The sequence below is a fragment of the Elephas maximus genome, chromosome 19 (genome assembly GCF_024166365.1).
Source record: "Elephas maximus indicus isolate mEleMax1 chromosome 19, mEleMax1 primary haplotype, whole genome shotgun sequence".
NCBI lineage: Eukaryota > Metazoa > Chordata > Mammalia > Proboscidea > Elephantidae > Elephas > Elephas maximus.
This window is the reverse complement of record NC_064837.1, coordinates 14,966,018-14,984,214: the sequence shown is the minus strand read 5'-3', so window position 1 is coordinate 14,984,214 and position 18,197 is coordinate 14,966,018. Positions and strand designations below refer to the sequence as shown.

General features: G+C 37.4%; 1 protein-coding gene across 2 annotated transcripts in view; it reads right to left on the bottom strand.

Annotated features, from left to right (window-relative positions):
* RABEP1 (rabaptin, RAB GTPase binding effector protein 1) overlaps positions 1-18,197 on the bottom strand; it is a 117,390-nt gene that overhangs the window by 48,887 nt on the left and 50,306 nt on the right. For both annotated transcript variants that reach the window (XM_049861025.1, XM_049861026.1), the window contains 2 exons: positions 5,000-5,203; positions 2,559-2,719 (listed from right to left, as the gene is read on the bottom strand). In XM_049861025.1, the coding sequence (XP_049716982.1) occupies positions 2,559-2,719; positions 5,000-5,203 (365 nt within the window). The remainder of the gene's footprint in view (positions 1-2,558; positions 2,720-4,999; positions 5,204-18,197) is intronic.

The following is an 18,197-nucleotide window of genomic DNA, read 5'->3' as shown; positions in this document are numbered from 1 at the left end:
TTTAAAACTTGCATAACTTTGAATATCACAGTTGAAAATCATAATTTTCCCCCAAACATTCCATCTAGAATTTGGGAGTTTGTAGGAAAATGGATCGACTGTGATGAATTTCACTTTTTAATTAATTGAATAATTGAGTCAAAAAGTATGCCAGACGTAAAGAGAAATACACCTAATAAATATTTTAATTTTTACAATTCCTGATTACTAAGGAAACCCTGGTGGCGTAGCGGTTAAGTGCTACCACTGCTAACCAAGAGGTCGGCAGTTCGAATCCGCCAGATGCTCCTTGGACACCCTATCAGGCAGTTCTACCCTGTTCTATAGAGTCACTACGAGTCGGAATCAACTCGACGGCAGTGGGTTTTGGATTTAAGCTAATGAGACCACAATTTCTTATAAGCACTGAAAATACTATTCTTTTTTAAACACAAAAAATAGAATGATATATTTTCTAAAATGTCAGAAAATTATCTTGCTATAAAAAAGGCTTCTATCTAGTTACTTAAACATAGCACTTGAAATCCTTTTTTTACTTTCTGATATCTAAATGAAATAAACCCAAATTATAACCTCTGAAACTATCATACTGACACACACACACACACACGCAGAAACAAAGGCAGACTCCAGCAGTTGGCTATTTCCCGTGTAGTGAAAATGAAAATTAACCTGTTTACTCAATTTACATGAATTCAAACTTATCCTCAACAGTTGTTCAGGAAAGGGGAAATAACCATATATGACCAAACGTGAATGGGGATTCCCCCCTCCCCCTGCAAAAAACCCTCAGAAAAGAGGGATTCACTTTGTCTCCAGTCCTTACAAAGTCATTTCATCAGTTATTTTACCTTGACCTAAGTCCCATTTAGAAAGGACACACTAGCTTAAAATCTCCTCAGTCAAGGCTAGTTTGGGATGCACCTGATAAAAATCACCAGGATAAAGAAAATGGAGAAAAGAGGCAAAGGAATTTAACGCAGATTATTTATTAATGCAAATGTGACCTCACAATTCCAAGTGTTAGTGTCACTGTAAACAAAACTTTTAATGACAGAAAAGTCACTGAACAACAAGGAAAATATGAGAAACTGTCACAGCCAAGAGGAGCCTAAGGAGACAGGGCAACTAAATGCAATGTGGTATCCTGGATGGGATCCTGGAACAGAAAAAAGGACATTAGGTAAAAACTAAGGAAATCTGAATAGAAAGAATGGATTTTAGTTAATAATAATGAATTAATACTGGTCCGTTAGTAAGATGCTAATCTTAGTAAGATGTTAATTATAGGAGAAACTGGGTATTGACTATACGGGACTATCTCCATAATTATTTTTATAATTTCCCTGTGAATCAAAACCTGTTTTAAAAAATAGCTTAATTTTAAATATAAAAATAAACTTTAAAAATAACACAACGTGGCAGATTATGGAAATCATGAATATATTAGAAGAAGGAAAAACAGCTATTCTCAGGTACTTGTGGTTTGTTGTGAGCCTGCTATTAACTGCATCAAATAAAAATTAATCTCAAATAACTCAGAGAAGCGAAGGCTGTGAGCTGAGGCAGCTATGTTAGATGACAGTGCTCTAGCGATGATGCAGACATCGTCATATGCTTGAAGAATTTGAATTATAATCTTCTAAAATGAAAAAACGGAAAAAAACTATTTCTCAGTGTTCAAGCTTTTGTTTTGGAGGTTGGTTCTCAGACAGTTTCCACATTATTGAAAAATATTAAATAACCTTCTAAATACATTAACAGTGGTCTATATATGAACCAAGAATTCAGAACCAAGGATTAGGATTAATCCAATTGAAAAGAAAAAATTCTAATAAGTATATGTGGTTTTAAATATGTCTACGTATATAAATTAATAAATCAAAAGTTTATATAATCAAGCTGGCCAAAAAGCTTCAAAACTGGGAAAATGGCTCACCTGTTCAGCCATAATACGGTATGCTCAGGTATAATACATGGTACATTCATCACACAGGAACAAAGGTATTTTTAGAAAAAAAGAAAACTAACATCTGTTCTGAAGCTTTTGTTTAGACACAATCACCAAGCAGTAACATTCATTTAACGAATATTTATTGAGCACTTAGCATTTAGAATATATAAATCAGCAAGATTCCTGCCCTCAGGGAGCTTATGTTCTAGCAAGAAGAGATAGGAAGGAAACAATAAACATAATAAATAGGTGTATACTTTAAGGACACACGTGCTGCTGGAAAAAAAACCTGGAGCAGGGTAACAGAGCTCAGAGGAGTGGTAGTAAACAGGGGAGAGATGGGCAAGCTGCAACGTTGAACAGGGCAGTCAGGATGAGCCACATCTGAGCAAAGATCTGAAGAAGGGGAGGGAGTAAGCCACAGATGTATCTGGGGGAAGAGCATCAAATTATCTGGTACTATTTTTTTTTTATATGTAGGCGTCCAAATAGTTCCTCTAACAGAAAACATATACACGCAACTTCTATTACCACAATAATATTAGTTGAAGCACTTTGCATTTTGGATTCAAATATTTGTACAGATGAATACATTCCTTCATACCTTTTTCATTTCATTTTCTAAATTTTCCTCCTCTTGACCTTCAGACAGCCTCCTCCTCAAATCAGCTATTTCCCTCTCTGCGGACTCTCGATACTGTGCCCACTGTGTTCGCTCCTGCTCCAGCCTGAGGTGGAACTGATGCTCATAGTCACGAACCGTTTCTATAAAACATCACCAAATATTTCACATCTAAGCATTGTGAAAAAATGTTCTGGCATGCTAAAACTTAAAAAGGAGTTATAGAAAGAGCTTATGCCTAATTTCTGGAAAGTTTTTAATTCACTTTAAAAAAACACTAAAATTTCTAAGTTCTCACTATGTGTAGAAACTGTTCTAATTTTCAAAATAAACTCGTGTCATGTATTATTTTACAGATGAGGAAAACTTAGGAAAGGTTAAATAATTTGGCCAATATTTCATAGCCAGAAAGTGGCAGAGCTAAAATTCAAAGCTCAGGCCAACTCCAAATTCTGTGTTCTCAACCACCACACTGTGGCTCCCAAAACAAATATAACATGACTTCCCGATGCAATTACTTCAAATTGTGAGAAAAGAGAAACATTTCTGGAATGTTTTACTCTAACCCAAGATTCTAAACTGAGACAAATTCCAGAAAGTCTCTATAAAATACCTTACCTTTAATATAATTTAAAAACATTTATGTGACAGACACTGCTTGTTGCCCATTAATATCTGTTCTTCCTTTTCCTTATTAACAAATTTTGTTTCAGGAGTCAACGTGTCCAGTTAAAACAAAACTCCTTTTTTTCCAGTTTCTCTTGCAGTTATGGGTGACCACATACTTATCGCCAATAAAGTGTGAAGTGGGTATATGCCAGAGATTTCGAGAAAACTTTTGCTTTTCTGATGCAGATTGTAGAAGGAACAGCCCTGAGGCAGAAACGAAATTGAAAACCACATGCTAAGGATGAAGGAACAGAGGGATGGAAGGAGTCTGGGGCACCGGTGGGATCATGAAACCCTTATACCAGCCCTGGATTACCTACCTCTGGACTCCTTGTTGTATGAGAAAAATAAACCGCTATTTGGTAAGTCACTATAGTCTGGTTTGTTACAGAAGGCCTAAAGAAGTCCCCAGGTAAAAGCCACAAACTCAGAAACAGGAACTTTGTTTGGGCTGGCCTTACCTGCCTTCTTCCAAAGAGTACCACAGCAGAAAATAAAACACAAATATGAAGATGGGAAAAAAGCCATCACTATTTCACATTTATAATATTAACTAAACTAATTCCCGGAACCCAAAGATATAGGGGGAAACTTCTATCGCTTTCTCAGAAATAGGGGAAGCAATTAAGCACCAGCGCCAACATGAGATAAAGAATAAACTATAGGTAAACCCCGGTGGCGTAGTGGTTAAGTGCTACAGCTGCTAACCAAAAGGTCAGCAGTTCAAATTCGCCAGGCACTCCTTGGAAACTCTACGGGGCAGTTCTACTCTGCCCTATAGGGTCGCTATAAGTCAGAATCGACTCGGACAACAGTGGGTTTGGTTTGGTTTTTGATTTAATCCTTGACTTACAACAAGGTTCCGTTCGGACAACTCCCTCCTAAGTTTGTTCTGAATTAAGCTGAATACCTCTTTTTTTTCTTTAGTTTTCATTATTATTGCCTTTTATTATCAGTATCTTTATAAATCCCATCTTTGTCTTTGGCGACTGGAAATATTACATATAAACTCACAGATACGATGACATTAGTAAATTATATACTGCAACTTTTAGTGCCACATATTACTAACAGTAAAGTATGCAAAAAAAAAGCATGGTCGTAAGTGCAGTTCGTCATAACTCAAGTATGTCATAAGTCGGGGACTACCTATACTTCTCTTCCTTTAGACCAAGGGTCACAACTGACCACCCATAAAGCCTATTCTAGCCCATATGCCATTCGATCCCACAGATGGTAGTTATTTTTTTTTTTTAATTAGAAGATTTCATATTAAAAAAAAAATCTAAAAGATATAGCAACACTAGACTGGAAGGGCAATAACTGGCTGGAGGTTAATATGTGTAAGTAGTAACATCACCCTGAGCGCCTTCTAGTTCAGCTCACTTCCTGTGTCCATTTAATTTTATTCACCAGCATTATCTGCATGATTCCTACAGGAAAATCCATTTTTGAGCCCTGCTTTAAACTTCATTTAATGCTGTATCTCTGCAACACTCTCACTATAACTCCCCATTACTAAATCTGTTAAAGACACAGAAGGTCTATCCATCTGCGTTATCACTGGCTTCCCTTTTATCTTACGCAGATGATAATACATCTTGAAGACAGTACATAAAGGCACAAATGAAATTCAGGATATGCTTTAAGGGTCTCTGAAAATGGTCAATTGATTCTAATAATTGAAACATTTCAATCTTCAAAAATCATAAAATAGATCTGTAAAAGTTAACAAGGCTGTTTTTTGCTTTTACCTTTCATAACAGCCTGAAGTGATGCAACTTCTTCCCTCCACTGTCTTTTCACTTCATCTATAGCTTCTTGCTTGGTGTTCTCAGAGACTGTGGCAATGGCCTTGATATTCTCCATTTCTGCTTGCGCTTCCCATAGCTGTGTCCGCAGGTGTCCCAGGTCATCTTGCGCAGCTTGTAACACCGCATTTTGCCTCTTCAGATCCTCTGGGGAAAAGAGTGAAAGCATTAATGAGGGGTTCACTTTTACCATGCTGACATTTTAATGAGCGAATTAAGTTTCAACATAAAAATGTTAACTTAAAAAAATGACATCAATTTAACAGAGGTAATACTTACGGTTATGCTGGGTGTCACAAATCAATTAATTATTAACTATCTATCTAACAATATAAGTCCCTGAGTGGCAAAAACAGTTAAGCGCTTGGCTACTAACCGAAAGGCTGGAGGTTCAAATCCACCCAGAAACACCTTGGAAGAAAGGCCTGGAGATCTACTTCCCAAAAACCAGCCATTAAAAACCCTATGGATCACTGTTCTACTCTGAAATACTTGGGGTCACCAGTGAATCAGAATCGACTTGACGGCAACTGGCTTGGTTTTGGTTTGGATCTAAGAATACAGTTGTTAAGGCCATAGTTTTAGAGTTAAATTTAGGCTCTTCTACTCACTGGCTAAAGTGATCTTGGTCAAGTTATTTAACTCCTCTGACCTCAATTTCCACATCTATAAAATGAGGATAAAAATACATACCTCACAAGGTTTTTTAAGGGTAAAATAATTTATTGAAAATGCTTAGTACATTACACTCAATAAATGGTAAATAAAACAAAGTCAGATCACATGGCAGTTACTAGATCCAGGTTCTTTAAGATCAGGATTGATTCCTTAGCTTCTCCTTACCGTCTCTTAAAAACTAGGTTGATCCGATGTGCCCACTGCATGGTTTAAGCCTAGGTAGGATGTATGTTAGGCCAAACTGTCTTCCAAAATGATGAACCTACCAACGGTATATAGGGGTTTGCCTGTTTTCCCAAATCCTTACCTACAATCACTATTTTCCTTTTTTTTTTTTTAAATTCTTGCCAAGATCACGGGTGAAAATGGTCATCGTTTTAATCTATGTTTCCCTGACTGAGTTTGAGTATCTTTTCACACATTTATCAGTGATCTGTATTTCCTCTTTGGTGATATCCTGTACGCATGTTTCTAGTGAGTTGAGTTTTTCTTCTGATTTGGAAGAGCGTTTTATATATCCTGGATACTAACTCTGCCTTCTCTTAAAGAACTTTTCCCAGTCAACTGCTGTTTCTCTAACTTCTTTTTCGTATCTTCTGCCATATAAAAACTAGATAATATTTACGAAGAAAAACTTCATGTCTGCAAAACCATCAGTTCCTTTACAGAGTTCAATACCTAAACCAGACTGGGTCATTAAAAGAATTTAAGATCTAATTCTGCTATTAACCAAGCTGTGTGACTTTATGGGAATCACAAGGCCATCAAGCCTCAGTTTCCTCACAAGTGGCAACATCATCTCTGCATCAATTTCTAACTTGTAAAAATAAATGAAAGAACTTTTAAAGGGTGTGACAAGAACTACCATTAACAATCAGTCACAGAAATCAATAATTTGGCATTCTAAGTCACAGGGGGAAAATCTAGTCACTAATTATAAGTCAGTTAAGAAATCTTTACTCTCTCAAAAAATGCAAACAAATATCAAACCCAAATATTAGTCTTCAGCATGTCTCCACAGAGTTAAAAGTGGCATAGAAAGCCTGGGAACTATCAGCTTTTACTTCAGGTTTACATATATACACACATACACCTATACACCTACACATCACTTACTGACTAGCTCATTATTCAATATTCCACATTTATGACGATAGTGAAAAATATACTATTCTACTATTTTGCACATCAATGACACGTCTGGCAGTAACAAACACTGAGGTAAGAGTAACGCTGGCTGTGATGGTTAAAGTTACGTGTCAGCTTGGCTGGGCCATGGTTGTCAGTGGTTTGACAGTTACATAATGATGTGATTTGGCAGTTATGTAATGATGCAGTCATCTTCTATTTTGTGATCTGTTGCAGTCACCCTCCATTTTTGCATAATGCCGATTTTCGTATAACACCCTGGTCTTTGAAACCCAACCATGTCAATGAGTAAGAAGTGGGTGTATTATGTTTTTAAAACAGGAGACAAACAGAGGGTTAAGATAGAAAAGCTTAAAGTTCAAAACTGATTTTTGTATATTTATCTTCTATCCTGTAATTCTGCTGAACTCTTTTACTAGTTCATATAGTTTTTTGGTGAACTCCTTAGGGTTTTCTATATAAAAGATCACATTATGTAAGAATAGAGTTAAGATAGTTTTCTTTCTTTCTTTCTAATCTGGATTTTTTTTCTTTCATTTTCTTGACTAGTTGCCCAGGCTAGAACCTCCAGTCCACTGTGAATAGAAATAAAAAGAATAGACATCATTGTCCTTTTCCTAAGGTTACGATTAAGTATGATGTGATGGAGTTTTTGTAGCTGACCTTTATTAGGCTGATGAAGTGCTCTTCTATTCCTAGTTTGCTGAGTGTTTGATTTTGTTAAAATTTTTTTTGTGTGTGTTGTCTATTGAGATGGTCACATGGTTTTTATTTTTTATTCTATTGATAAGGTTTACACATTGATTTTTGAATGCTGAACAAACCTTCCATTCCTAGAATAAATCCCACTTGGCCGTGGTGTAAAATCCTTTTCATGAGTTGCTGAATTTGGTTTGCAGTATTTTGTTGAGGATTTCTGTATTTATACTGATAAGTAATATTGGTCTGTGCCTTTCTTTCTTGTCATGTCTTTGTTGGTTCTGATACCAGGATAATACTAGCTTCATAAAATGAGTTTGGCAGTGCCCCCTCCTATTTTTGGGGAGAGTTTGTGAAGGATTGGTGTTAATTCTTCTTCAAACATTTAGTAACATTCACTAGTGAAGCCATCTGGGCATGGGGTTTTTGTTTTTTTTTTTAAGGTAGTTTTTAAATTACTATTTCAATCTCTTTATTTTTGTTATGGTCTAATCAGATTTTCTATTTCTTCTTGAGTCAGTTTTTCCCCCTTGAGTCAGTTTTGATAATTTGTATTTTTCTGGGAATTTGTCCCTTTCATCTAACTTGTCCAGTGTATTGGCATACAATTGTTCATAATATTCTCTTATAATTTCTTTTATTTCTGTAAACCAAACCAAAAACCCCGTTGCTGTCATGTCAATTTCTACTCACAGCAACACTACAGGACAGAGTAGAACTACCCCCATAGGGTTTCCAAGGCTGTAAATCTTTACAGAAGCAGACTGCCACATCTTTCTCCCATGAAGCAACTGGTGGGTTCTAACAATCAACCTTTCAGTTAGCATCCAAGTGCTTTAACCAAGGTGCCACCTGGGCTCCTATTTCCGTAAGGTCACTGGCAATTTCCGTTTTCACTTCTTGGTCAACCTAGTCACTTTGTCAAATTTGCTGATCTTTTCAAAGAATCAGCTTTGCTTCACTGATTTTCATTATTTTGTTCTTTATTTTATTAATTTCTGCTTTAATCTTTATTATTTCTGTCCTCCTACTTGCTTTTCTATTTCCAGTGTCTCAAAGTAGGTTAGGTTATTGATTTTAGATACTTCTTTTTTAATGTAGACATTTACAGCTATAAATTTCCCTCAAAGCACTGCTTTAGTTCCATCCCATAAATGTTGGTGTGTTGTGTCTTCATTTTCATTCATCTCAAAGTATTTTCTAATTTCCTTGTAATTTCTTGTTTGCCGTCCCATAAATGTTGGTATGTTGTGACTTCATTTTCATTCACCTCAAAGTATTTTCTAATTTCCTTGTAATTTCTTGTTTGACCCATTGGTTATTTAGAAGTATGTTGTCAAATTCCCACATATTTGTGAGTTACCAAAATTTCTACTTATTCATGATGTAAAATTTTATTCCATTGTGATCAGAGAACATACTTTGTACTACTCTAATTCTTTTTAAATTTGTTGAGGTTTACTTTATGACTTTGGAGAATGTTCCATGGGGACTTCAGAAAAATGTACACTCTGCTGTTGCTGGGTGAAGTGTTCCATAGATAAGTGTTGGTTTATAATGTTGTTCAAATCATCTGTTTCTTTGCTAATGTCCTGCTTAGTTACCCTATCCATTATTGAAAATGGAGTACTTAAGACTCCAATTACTACTGTTCAATTGTTTATTTCTGCCGTCTTTAAATATTTACGATTTTAGAGAAAATTTACATAGCAAATTAGGTTCTACATGTATTACTCAGAAATGCTTGTGGTGTAGTGGTTAAGTGCTAGTGCTATAGCTGCTAACCAAAAGGTCGGCAGTTTGAATCCACCAGGCGCTCCTTGGAAATGCTATGGGGAAGTCGTACTCTGTCCTTCGACTCAAGAGCAAAGGGTAAGGTATATATATTACTCAGTGACACGGTTACACTTTTCACATGTCAGCACTCTCATTATGGGGTGCGGTGAATTACTTCATACAGCCCTTCTAGCCATAGTCTTTGTGACTTCCACACAATGATTGGGTGGAACTATGCAAATAAGGTATTTGTGGCCTACCAAGGAGATTCGACAATTTGCTAATAATGCAAATAAGGTGTATGGCACCCTTGTGGGGGGCGTGAGACCATGCAAATAAGGTATATGGAACCTTAACGAGGGGATTGGTCACTTCTGCCATTCTGCTAGGCTTAAAATGAGCCAGAGGAGGAACGGAGGGCCTCACAACCAAGAAAGAAGACCTAAGAGTAGAACACATCCTTTGGACCCAGGATCCCTACACTGACAACCTCCTAGATCCAGGAGAGAGAGACAGCTATAACACTGGAGACTGCGAGAAGCAGCGGCGGAGAAATGGTGGCAGCAGAGGCAGAACCAAGAGACCAGCAGGAGACAGCGCAGTGGGCTTCCTGGCCCATGGAGCAAGAGAGCTGAGAGCCTTTGGGCAGGAGGCTTGCTGGTTGAGTGGGGTGCCTCCAGGCACTTGTCCGTGGAGCTAGGCTTCCCAGCCCACAGAGCGAGAGAGCTAATCTCCTTCGGGCCAAGACTTCCTGGCGGAGTGGGGGGCCTCTGAGCATTTACTGGCAGAGCTAAGGAGCTTTGTAGCACTTGCCCAAGCAAGGCAGAGACTGGGCCGAGGGGCTGAGAACCAGAGAGGGCCCTGCCTGCAGCACAGCTGAGAAGGGGCTGTGCTAATCAAAGAACTGTATCCTAAGTCCTTCCTGATCCTGAATTGTAAACTGTTACTTCCCTAATAAATCCCATAACTGTGAATATGGTCTGTGAGTTCTGTGCAGTCACTGCAATGAATTATCGAACCTAGCAGAGAAGGAGAAAGGCAGTGGGAGGGATGGCTGGTGTCAGAATTGTTAAAAAGAGTGGTGACAGGAGATATGTCTGACCTCTGCCACACCCTTTTTACACATTATTTCCATCCTGGTTGTTCTGTTTCTATTAATCTAGCTTCCTTGTCCTCTCCCCTGCCCTTACCTCCCATCTTTGGTCTAGTATAGAAGTTGACCATTAGGTCTCATTCAGATGATTGTTTGGAGAAGCACAGTACTCACAAGTGATAGTATTTATTTTATGAGCCACTCTGTCTTTTGGCTGATAGGTGACCTCTGGGAGTGGTCTGGGTTCCAAGCTAAAGGGTATCCCAGGATGATAGTCTTGGGGTTCCTCTGGCCTCTACAAGTCCAGTAAGTCTGGCCTTTTTTATGAATTTGAGTTTTGTTCTACATTTTTTTCCCATTTTATCTGCGGCCATCTATTGTGTCCCTGGTCAGAACAGTCAGTAATGGCAGTCAGGCACCAACTAGTTCTTGCGGTCTCAAGGTCGGGGAGGCTGTGGTTCATGTAGACTAGTTTTTTAAGTACTTGGTTTCCTTCTTTCTCTTTTGCTCCAGATGCGTAGAGACCGAAAGATGTATCTTAAATGGCTGCTAGCAAGCTTTTAAGATTCCAGACACTACTCACCAAACTAGGATGCAGAACATTCACTTTATGAGCTATGTTACGCCAATTGACCAAGTTGCCCCCCACGACTATGGTCCTAAGCCCTCACACCCAGTAACCCAATCCCACAAAGCATGTGGTTTTGTCTAGGAAGTATCCATAACTGTGCCCCCATGTGCTTTATTTTAAATATATATATATACACACACACATATATATGCAGCACACATAAACATGTGTATACATTAGCCTACAGAAACACCTATACATGCACACCCGTATATTCGTATGTACTTATCTATACGTATATAAGCATACACATCTACCTATGCAACCACACACTTATTTTTTGGTTGTTATCACTGTTGTTAGGAGCCCTGGTGGCACAGTGGTTGGGCACTTGGCTACTAACTGAAGGGTTGGTGGTTCCAACCCACCAGCCACACTGCAGGGGAAAGATGTGGCAGTCTGCTTCTGTAAAGACTTATGGCCTTGGAAACCCTGAGGGAGTTCTACTCTATCCCCCAGTTACCATGAGTCAGAATCGATCGGCAGCAGCAGGTGGGTTTATTACTGCTGTTGCAAAATTGTTTAAGTTGTGGCTTTCACCAAAATTGTCCCTTATTCTTACATCAACTTTTATTTTGGCCAAGTTGTACTGATTTCACCCCTAATTTGCTACTGCCTTACCCATCACAGAAATTATTGTCTACTATCTAAAATATCTAAAAAGTGATTTCCCCTCCCTCTTTCTCCCGTCACTGGTAATGACCAAAGAATGTTGCTTTCTGTATGCATAGCTATTCTTGTCTTTTTGTAATAGTGAGATCATATGGTGTTTGTCCTTTTGTGATTGATTTACTTCACTCAGCATAATGTCCTCTGGATTCACCCATTATAGCATATTTTGAGAACTCATTGTTATTCTTTATGACTGTATAGTATTCCAGCATGTGTATGTACCAGTTTATCCACTCATCTGCTGATGGGCAGTTAGACTGTTTCCATCTTTTTGTTACTGTGAATAATGCTGCAACGAACCTACGTTGCATATATCTCCTTGTGTCAGTAGTTTTAGTTCTCTAGGGTATACCTAGGAGCAGGATTGCTAGATCATATGGTATGTGCATTTCTAGCTTTTTAAGGAAAAAGCCATACCATTTTCCATAGTGGCTGTACCAGTTTATCACCCCACCAGCAGTGGAGGATGGTTCCAATCTCCCCACAACCTCGCGAGCACTTGTTTTCTGTCAGTGCCATTTTTGCAGGGGTGAGACTGTATCTCGTTTTAGTTTTGATTTGCATCTCTCTGATGGCTAATGATCATGGGCATCTCTCCATGTATTTGTTGGTCACCTGAATGTCCTCTTTGGTGAAGGTTAAGGTTCATTCACGTCCTTTGACCAGTTTTTAATTGGGCTGTCTTTTTGTTGCTGAGTTACTGAAGTTTTCTATATAGTTCTGCCATCTTTTGTTAGTTTTCTTGCTTCATGTATTTTGGTTTTTGGTTGTTAGGTACATATGTATTTACATTTATTGTATCTTCCTGATGAACTGACCCTTTCATCATTATCAAATGTCTCTTCACATGTAGTAGCTTTGTTTTAAAATTTATTATGGCTGATAAGTATATAACCACTCCAGCTTTCTTGTGCTAGCTAGTTTCAAGATAAACCTCTTTTCATTCTTTTACTTTCAATCTATTTGTATCTTTGAATCTAAAGTGTGTCTCCTAGAGGCAGCATATAGTTCAATCTTATTTTTTTAATCCAGTCTAAAATTCTCTGCCTTTTGGTTGGTTATTATTGATATAGCTAGATTTAAGTCAGTCATTTTACTTTTGTTTATCGTATGTCTCATATCTTTTTGGTCCCTCTATTTCTTCTTTACTGCTTTCTTTTGCATTAAGTAAATATTTTCCAATGTAATATTTTAATTCCTTTGATGATTGTTTCATTATGTTTATGTGTTATTTCCTTAGTGGTTGCTCTAGGGCTTATCATATAAATCTTACCAAAATCTACTTCAGATTTGTACTAACTTAATTCCAGTGATACAGAAATGTTACTCCTATATAATATTCTTCCCTTTGCCCATATTCATCCTATTATTTTTATACATAATTTATCTGTATGTTACAAATCCAAGGATACATCGTTACAATTAATTTATATAATTTTAAGTCTTTTAAAGAAGCTGAGAGGAGAGCAAAGTACATATTTACAACATTTGTTATACTAACCTTATTTATATTTCTGGTTCTCTTCATTTGTACTTATGGACTAGAATTACAAATCTGGTGTCATCTCTTAGTCCAATACAGTTTTACTCCCACCCACCTCCTTTCGGCTAATATTGGCAAATATATTAAATTTGCATATGTCATAGGCCCAGTAATATAAATATGGCTTCATACAACTGCTTTTTTAAATCAGTTAAGAGAAAAAACAGGCATTTGTACTGTCTGCTATAATTACACAATTACTTTTACTGGTGCTTTTTTTTTCTCATGTGAATTCAAATTATGGCCTGGGGTCCCTTGCTTTCAGCCTGAAGAACTTCCCTCAGTATTTCTTGTTAAGCGAGTCTATTAGAAATAAATCAACTCAGATTTATCTGGGAATGTCGTTACTTCACATAATTCTTGAAAACTACTTTCACCGGATACAGAATCCTTGGTTGGTGGCTTTTTTCCTCCCCCTTGAGCATACTGAATGTTATCCCACTGCCTTCTAGGTTCCACTGCTCTTGATGAGAAGTCAGCTGTTCATCTTACTGAGGTTCCCTTGTAAGCAACAAGTTTTGTTTTTTTCTCTCACTGTTTTCAAGATTGTCTCATTTCAGCATTTTTATTATGATATATCTGTGAGAGGATTCCTTTGTGTTTATCCTATTTGGAGTTCATTAAGTTTCTTTAGGTTAGGGTTCTTCATGAAATTTGGGGAATTCACGGCCATTATTTCTTCAAGTATTTTTTTCTAGTTTTTTTCTTTCCCTTCCTTCGGGCACTCTCATTATGCCAGAGAACATGATGATGCACTCAACAGTGCCTGAGGCTCTGTTCGTTTTCCTTTATTCTTCTCAGTGTTCTTTGGATTGCATAATCTTTTGTCAGCTACATTCAAGCCTATTCTTTCTTCTTTCAGTTTAAATTACCTTTTCAACTACTCTAGTGAAGTTTTCATTTCAGTTATTGTGCTTTTCATCTCCAGAATTTTCATTTGATCCTTTTTATAATCTCTCTTTTTATTGACATTTTTTATTTGATGAGACATTGTCATACTATCATTTAATTCTTGCTGTTTTTTTTCCCCCTGTTCTTTGAACATATCTATAATGACTAAGGTCTTTGTTAAATCCAACATCTGGTCAGTCTTAAGCTAGCTTCCATTGAATGCTTTTTTTGCCATGTATGTGTTAATTTTCCTGTATTTATGCATATCTTGTAATTTATTTTTGTTGAAAAATGGGCATTTTAGACATTATATTGTAGCAACTTTGGATGCTGGGCCCACCTCATGCCTCCACCTGGATTAGTTTATGGTTGTTTGCTTCTTTGTTTAGTGACTTGCTGGAATATTTTAGTGAACTCTATAGGGTCACTACGAGTCGGACGGGACTCAAAAATGGGTTTTTGGTTTCAATTACTCCTTCTTATCCCCCAGCAGTGTGAACCCTCTGATACTGCTCCTCAGCCTTGTGCATGTGCACAGTCATCCTGGCATGGGAGTGATTTTAGCAAGGCTCCTCTTTGAGTCTCTTTTCCCTGACTACATCCAGCTGCTAAATTTCACTAATTGCTGGCTGATTCCTCTCTTGTATTCAATAATGTTCTGGGGCATAACTTTTTCCACAGGCTGATCCAATTACATTGACGGTCCTTTGCAGAGATCTTGAGGTCAGTGTTTGAGGTTTGTTCTGACTCCAGGAAAACACTTCATAGCTGTTTCTTTTTGTCGTTCTCTCTGGTAAACTAGCTCATCTACGGTTTACCTTATAGCTGTAATGAAATTCCTAATCTACCCTTGCATTTTACCAAAACCTCCACTGTTTTTGAGAGTGCCCTTAGGCTTGAACTTCTCACACTCTGTTCCAAATAAAGCCAGCTCCTTTAAGAGCTTCTGATCAGTTATCTATTTTGCTTCCTGGCTGACCCTTGGGCAAAATCTCTGAGGCGGGATCCAGAGCCAGAGGTGGGTACAGTGGTGCTCTTCTGAGTGACACATCTGCTTTAGAAGCAAGGCACTGGGTCGGAGAGAGTGAGGTGGTAGCTTCTGGTCTTGGTTTGCTCTCTCAGTGTTGACCTCCAACCTACAAACAAGTTGGGGGAAGGGTTATCAGGGTCCCAGTATTCTTAGTGTGCCATGCAAAGTGAAGCCTCCATGCCAATGGGGCCTAGGAAAAAACAACTGACAGAGTGACAGATATCTCCCGTGTACGCATTTGTCACATTTTATCACCTTCTCTTTAATGTGACCCATCCAGGCTATTTTGTTGTTGCTGTTGTTAGTCCCTTTGAGTCAGCTCCAACCCACGACAACCTCAGTCCCATGCCACCTCCATGACAGTTGGTATGTTTGAGCCTGTTGTTTTGGCTATTGTGTCAATTCACCTCACTGAGGGTTTCCCTCATTTTCACTGACTCTTAACTTTATCAAACATGGTTATTTTGTTAGGTACATACAAGTTCATGATTACTACATTTTCTTGGTAGAGTATTTACTATGAGATAGCTTTCTTTATCTTTTCGATGCTTTTTGCCCTAAACCCCAATCTATCATTACCTAGTATGTTTTACTTTTATCTTTAAAAAAAAAAAAGTGAATTAGGAAGCTTCTGGTTTTGCTTTTTATAGTCAGATTTATCAGTTTCTGAGATTGGTGTTGTTTCTCATACCCTATAGATTCCCTCAATGTTTATTTTTCTTCTTGCCACTGTGTATCTTTACTAGTTCTTTTAGTGACTTATGTAGGTGATAAAATGCTCTCAGCTTTCGTATGCCTGAAATGTCTATTTTGTCCCCACTCTTGAATGATAATTTAGCTTGATATAAAATTTTAAGTTGACAATTATTTTTTCCCTGCACTTTGAAGATCTTATTTCTTTGTCTTATGAGCTACCTCTTGTCAGTGTAATCATTTATTTTCTCTGGTAGTTTTTAACATTTTCTTCTGACTCCTGATAGTCTACAGTTTTAGATGTGTCAAGGTATGGGTTTACTATTATTCACCTTGCTTCGTACTCAGTATTTATGTTGAAGACTTTTTTTTTTTTTTCTTTAATGCTTGAAAATTTTTCAGTTATTATCTCTTCACATAGTCTCTTCTGGTCCCTCCAGTCTCTTCTCCTGGAACTTTTTAAGTTATGTATTGGAGTCTCTCCATCCACCCTTTATTTCAGCTGTTCTTTGGTATTTCCCTCTCTTTGTCTCACTGGGAAAAGACAATACTGTTTTCAAATTTGCTAAATTCTGTGTGTCTGGCCTATAGTTTAAACCATCTATTAAGTTTATTTCAATTTCTATATTTTGTTTCCAAGATTTCTAATAGTTTTTAATTATTTTTTGTTTTATATATTTATTTTACTTTCATTCCACACCTAAGGGCAAACTTATGGCACCTGACCCAAAAGTATCTTCCTAAACTTAGCTTTTCACTATTAAAATTCGGGTTAGCTAGCATCAGAGCTTTATATAAATTATGACCGTGTACAAAGTTCTTTTAAACACCACTAGGAAATTTCACTGCCTTTCTGATGATTAACATGAGCTCTATTTCTACTAAACCAAAAACCAAACTTGCTGCTGTCGAGTCTATTCCAACTCACAGCAACCCTATAGCACAAAGGATTTCTACTAGTTTTCCTTCAAACTGAGAACTCTATGGCCTTTGATTTGCTGCCTCATGTAATAAGCTCTGAATTACTGCGCAAGACTCGGGCTTCCAAAACACAAACACTAATGCTTTGGACAAGTTATATATTCAAGTTGGTTAAAGAACATTAAATCAGAAAATACTTTCTTCCTTTACCTTGATTATGTTGTGCTGACTGACTTCCCCCATGTGACAGAGTGGGAGAGAAATGTAGGACAAAATTCAAACTCATAAATAAGACCAGACTTACTGGTCTGATAGAGACTGGTGGAACCTCTGAGACTACAGCCCTTAGGCACCCTTCAAACTTGGAGCTGAAATAGGTCCTGGACATCACATTATAGCCATACAATACACAGGTCTATAAAATAACAATAACACCAGTGAGGAATGTAGTACACCTCAGAACAATCTACAATATGAAACCTAATAAAGGGCAGCATTTGCCCACAAGCAAAGTTCTGAAGAACGGTAGGGGTAGAAAAGCTGGGCAAATGGACACAAAGGGAACCCAGAGTGGAAGAGGGGAGAGTACTGATACATTCAGGGGTTTGCAGCCAATGTCAGGAAACAAGCTGTGTATAAACTGTTGAATGGGAAACTAATTTGCACTGAGAACTTTCACAAATGCACTGAAAACAATCAAATGTTAAAAAAAAAAAGAAAATACTTTCTTCACAGTCAACAGGAAAATAACAAAACTTTTAGAAATATTTATGACATTGCCAGTTAGAGTCAGTTGGGAAAGGAATGGTAAGGCAAGAACAAGCAATAAGAGGAATCAAAAAGGAAATATCTTTTTATTAGCATCAATCATTACTGTTTGCTCTTATATTTCAGCTATTCTCCAAATAAATGCAAGCACAGCTATTATAACACCAAGCAAAAACTGTTCCTAATGGGAAAATTACTAATAGTTAAGACTTCTAGGATTACCTTTACCTGTTTCCCTAAAAGATAAAGACTGCTGAGCACATCAAAACCATGATTTACACTATTATCACCCATGACAATCATACGAAACTAGGCTACATACTTCATAGTAGATAAAATAATATAAACTGCTGCTTAGAGGACATCTTTCAACTTGATTCTTAGTATGATACAGGCAAATAACCAAGACAGAAACTAAAACAACAGCATTATCTTTTACACACTATGCATTTTCTTTATAAAAAAACCACCAAAAACTCTCAAAAAGGATCACAGTATTCCTTTTGAAATTTTGTAAAAAATTACCTCAACTGTTCTCTATGGCCAGTATAAGTTTATTGAGGACCTCAGACAACAAAGACACAATAGTACATATCC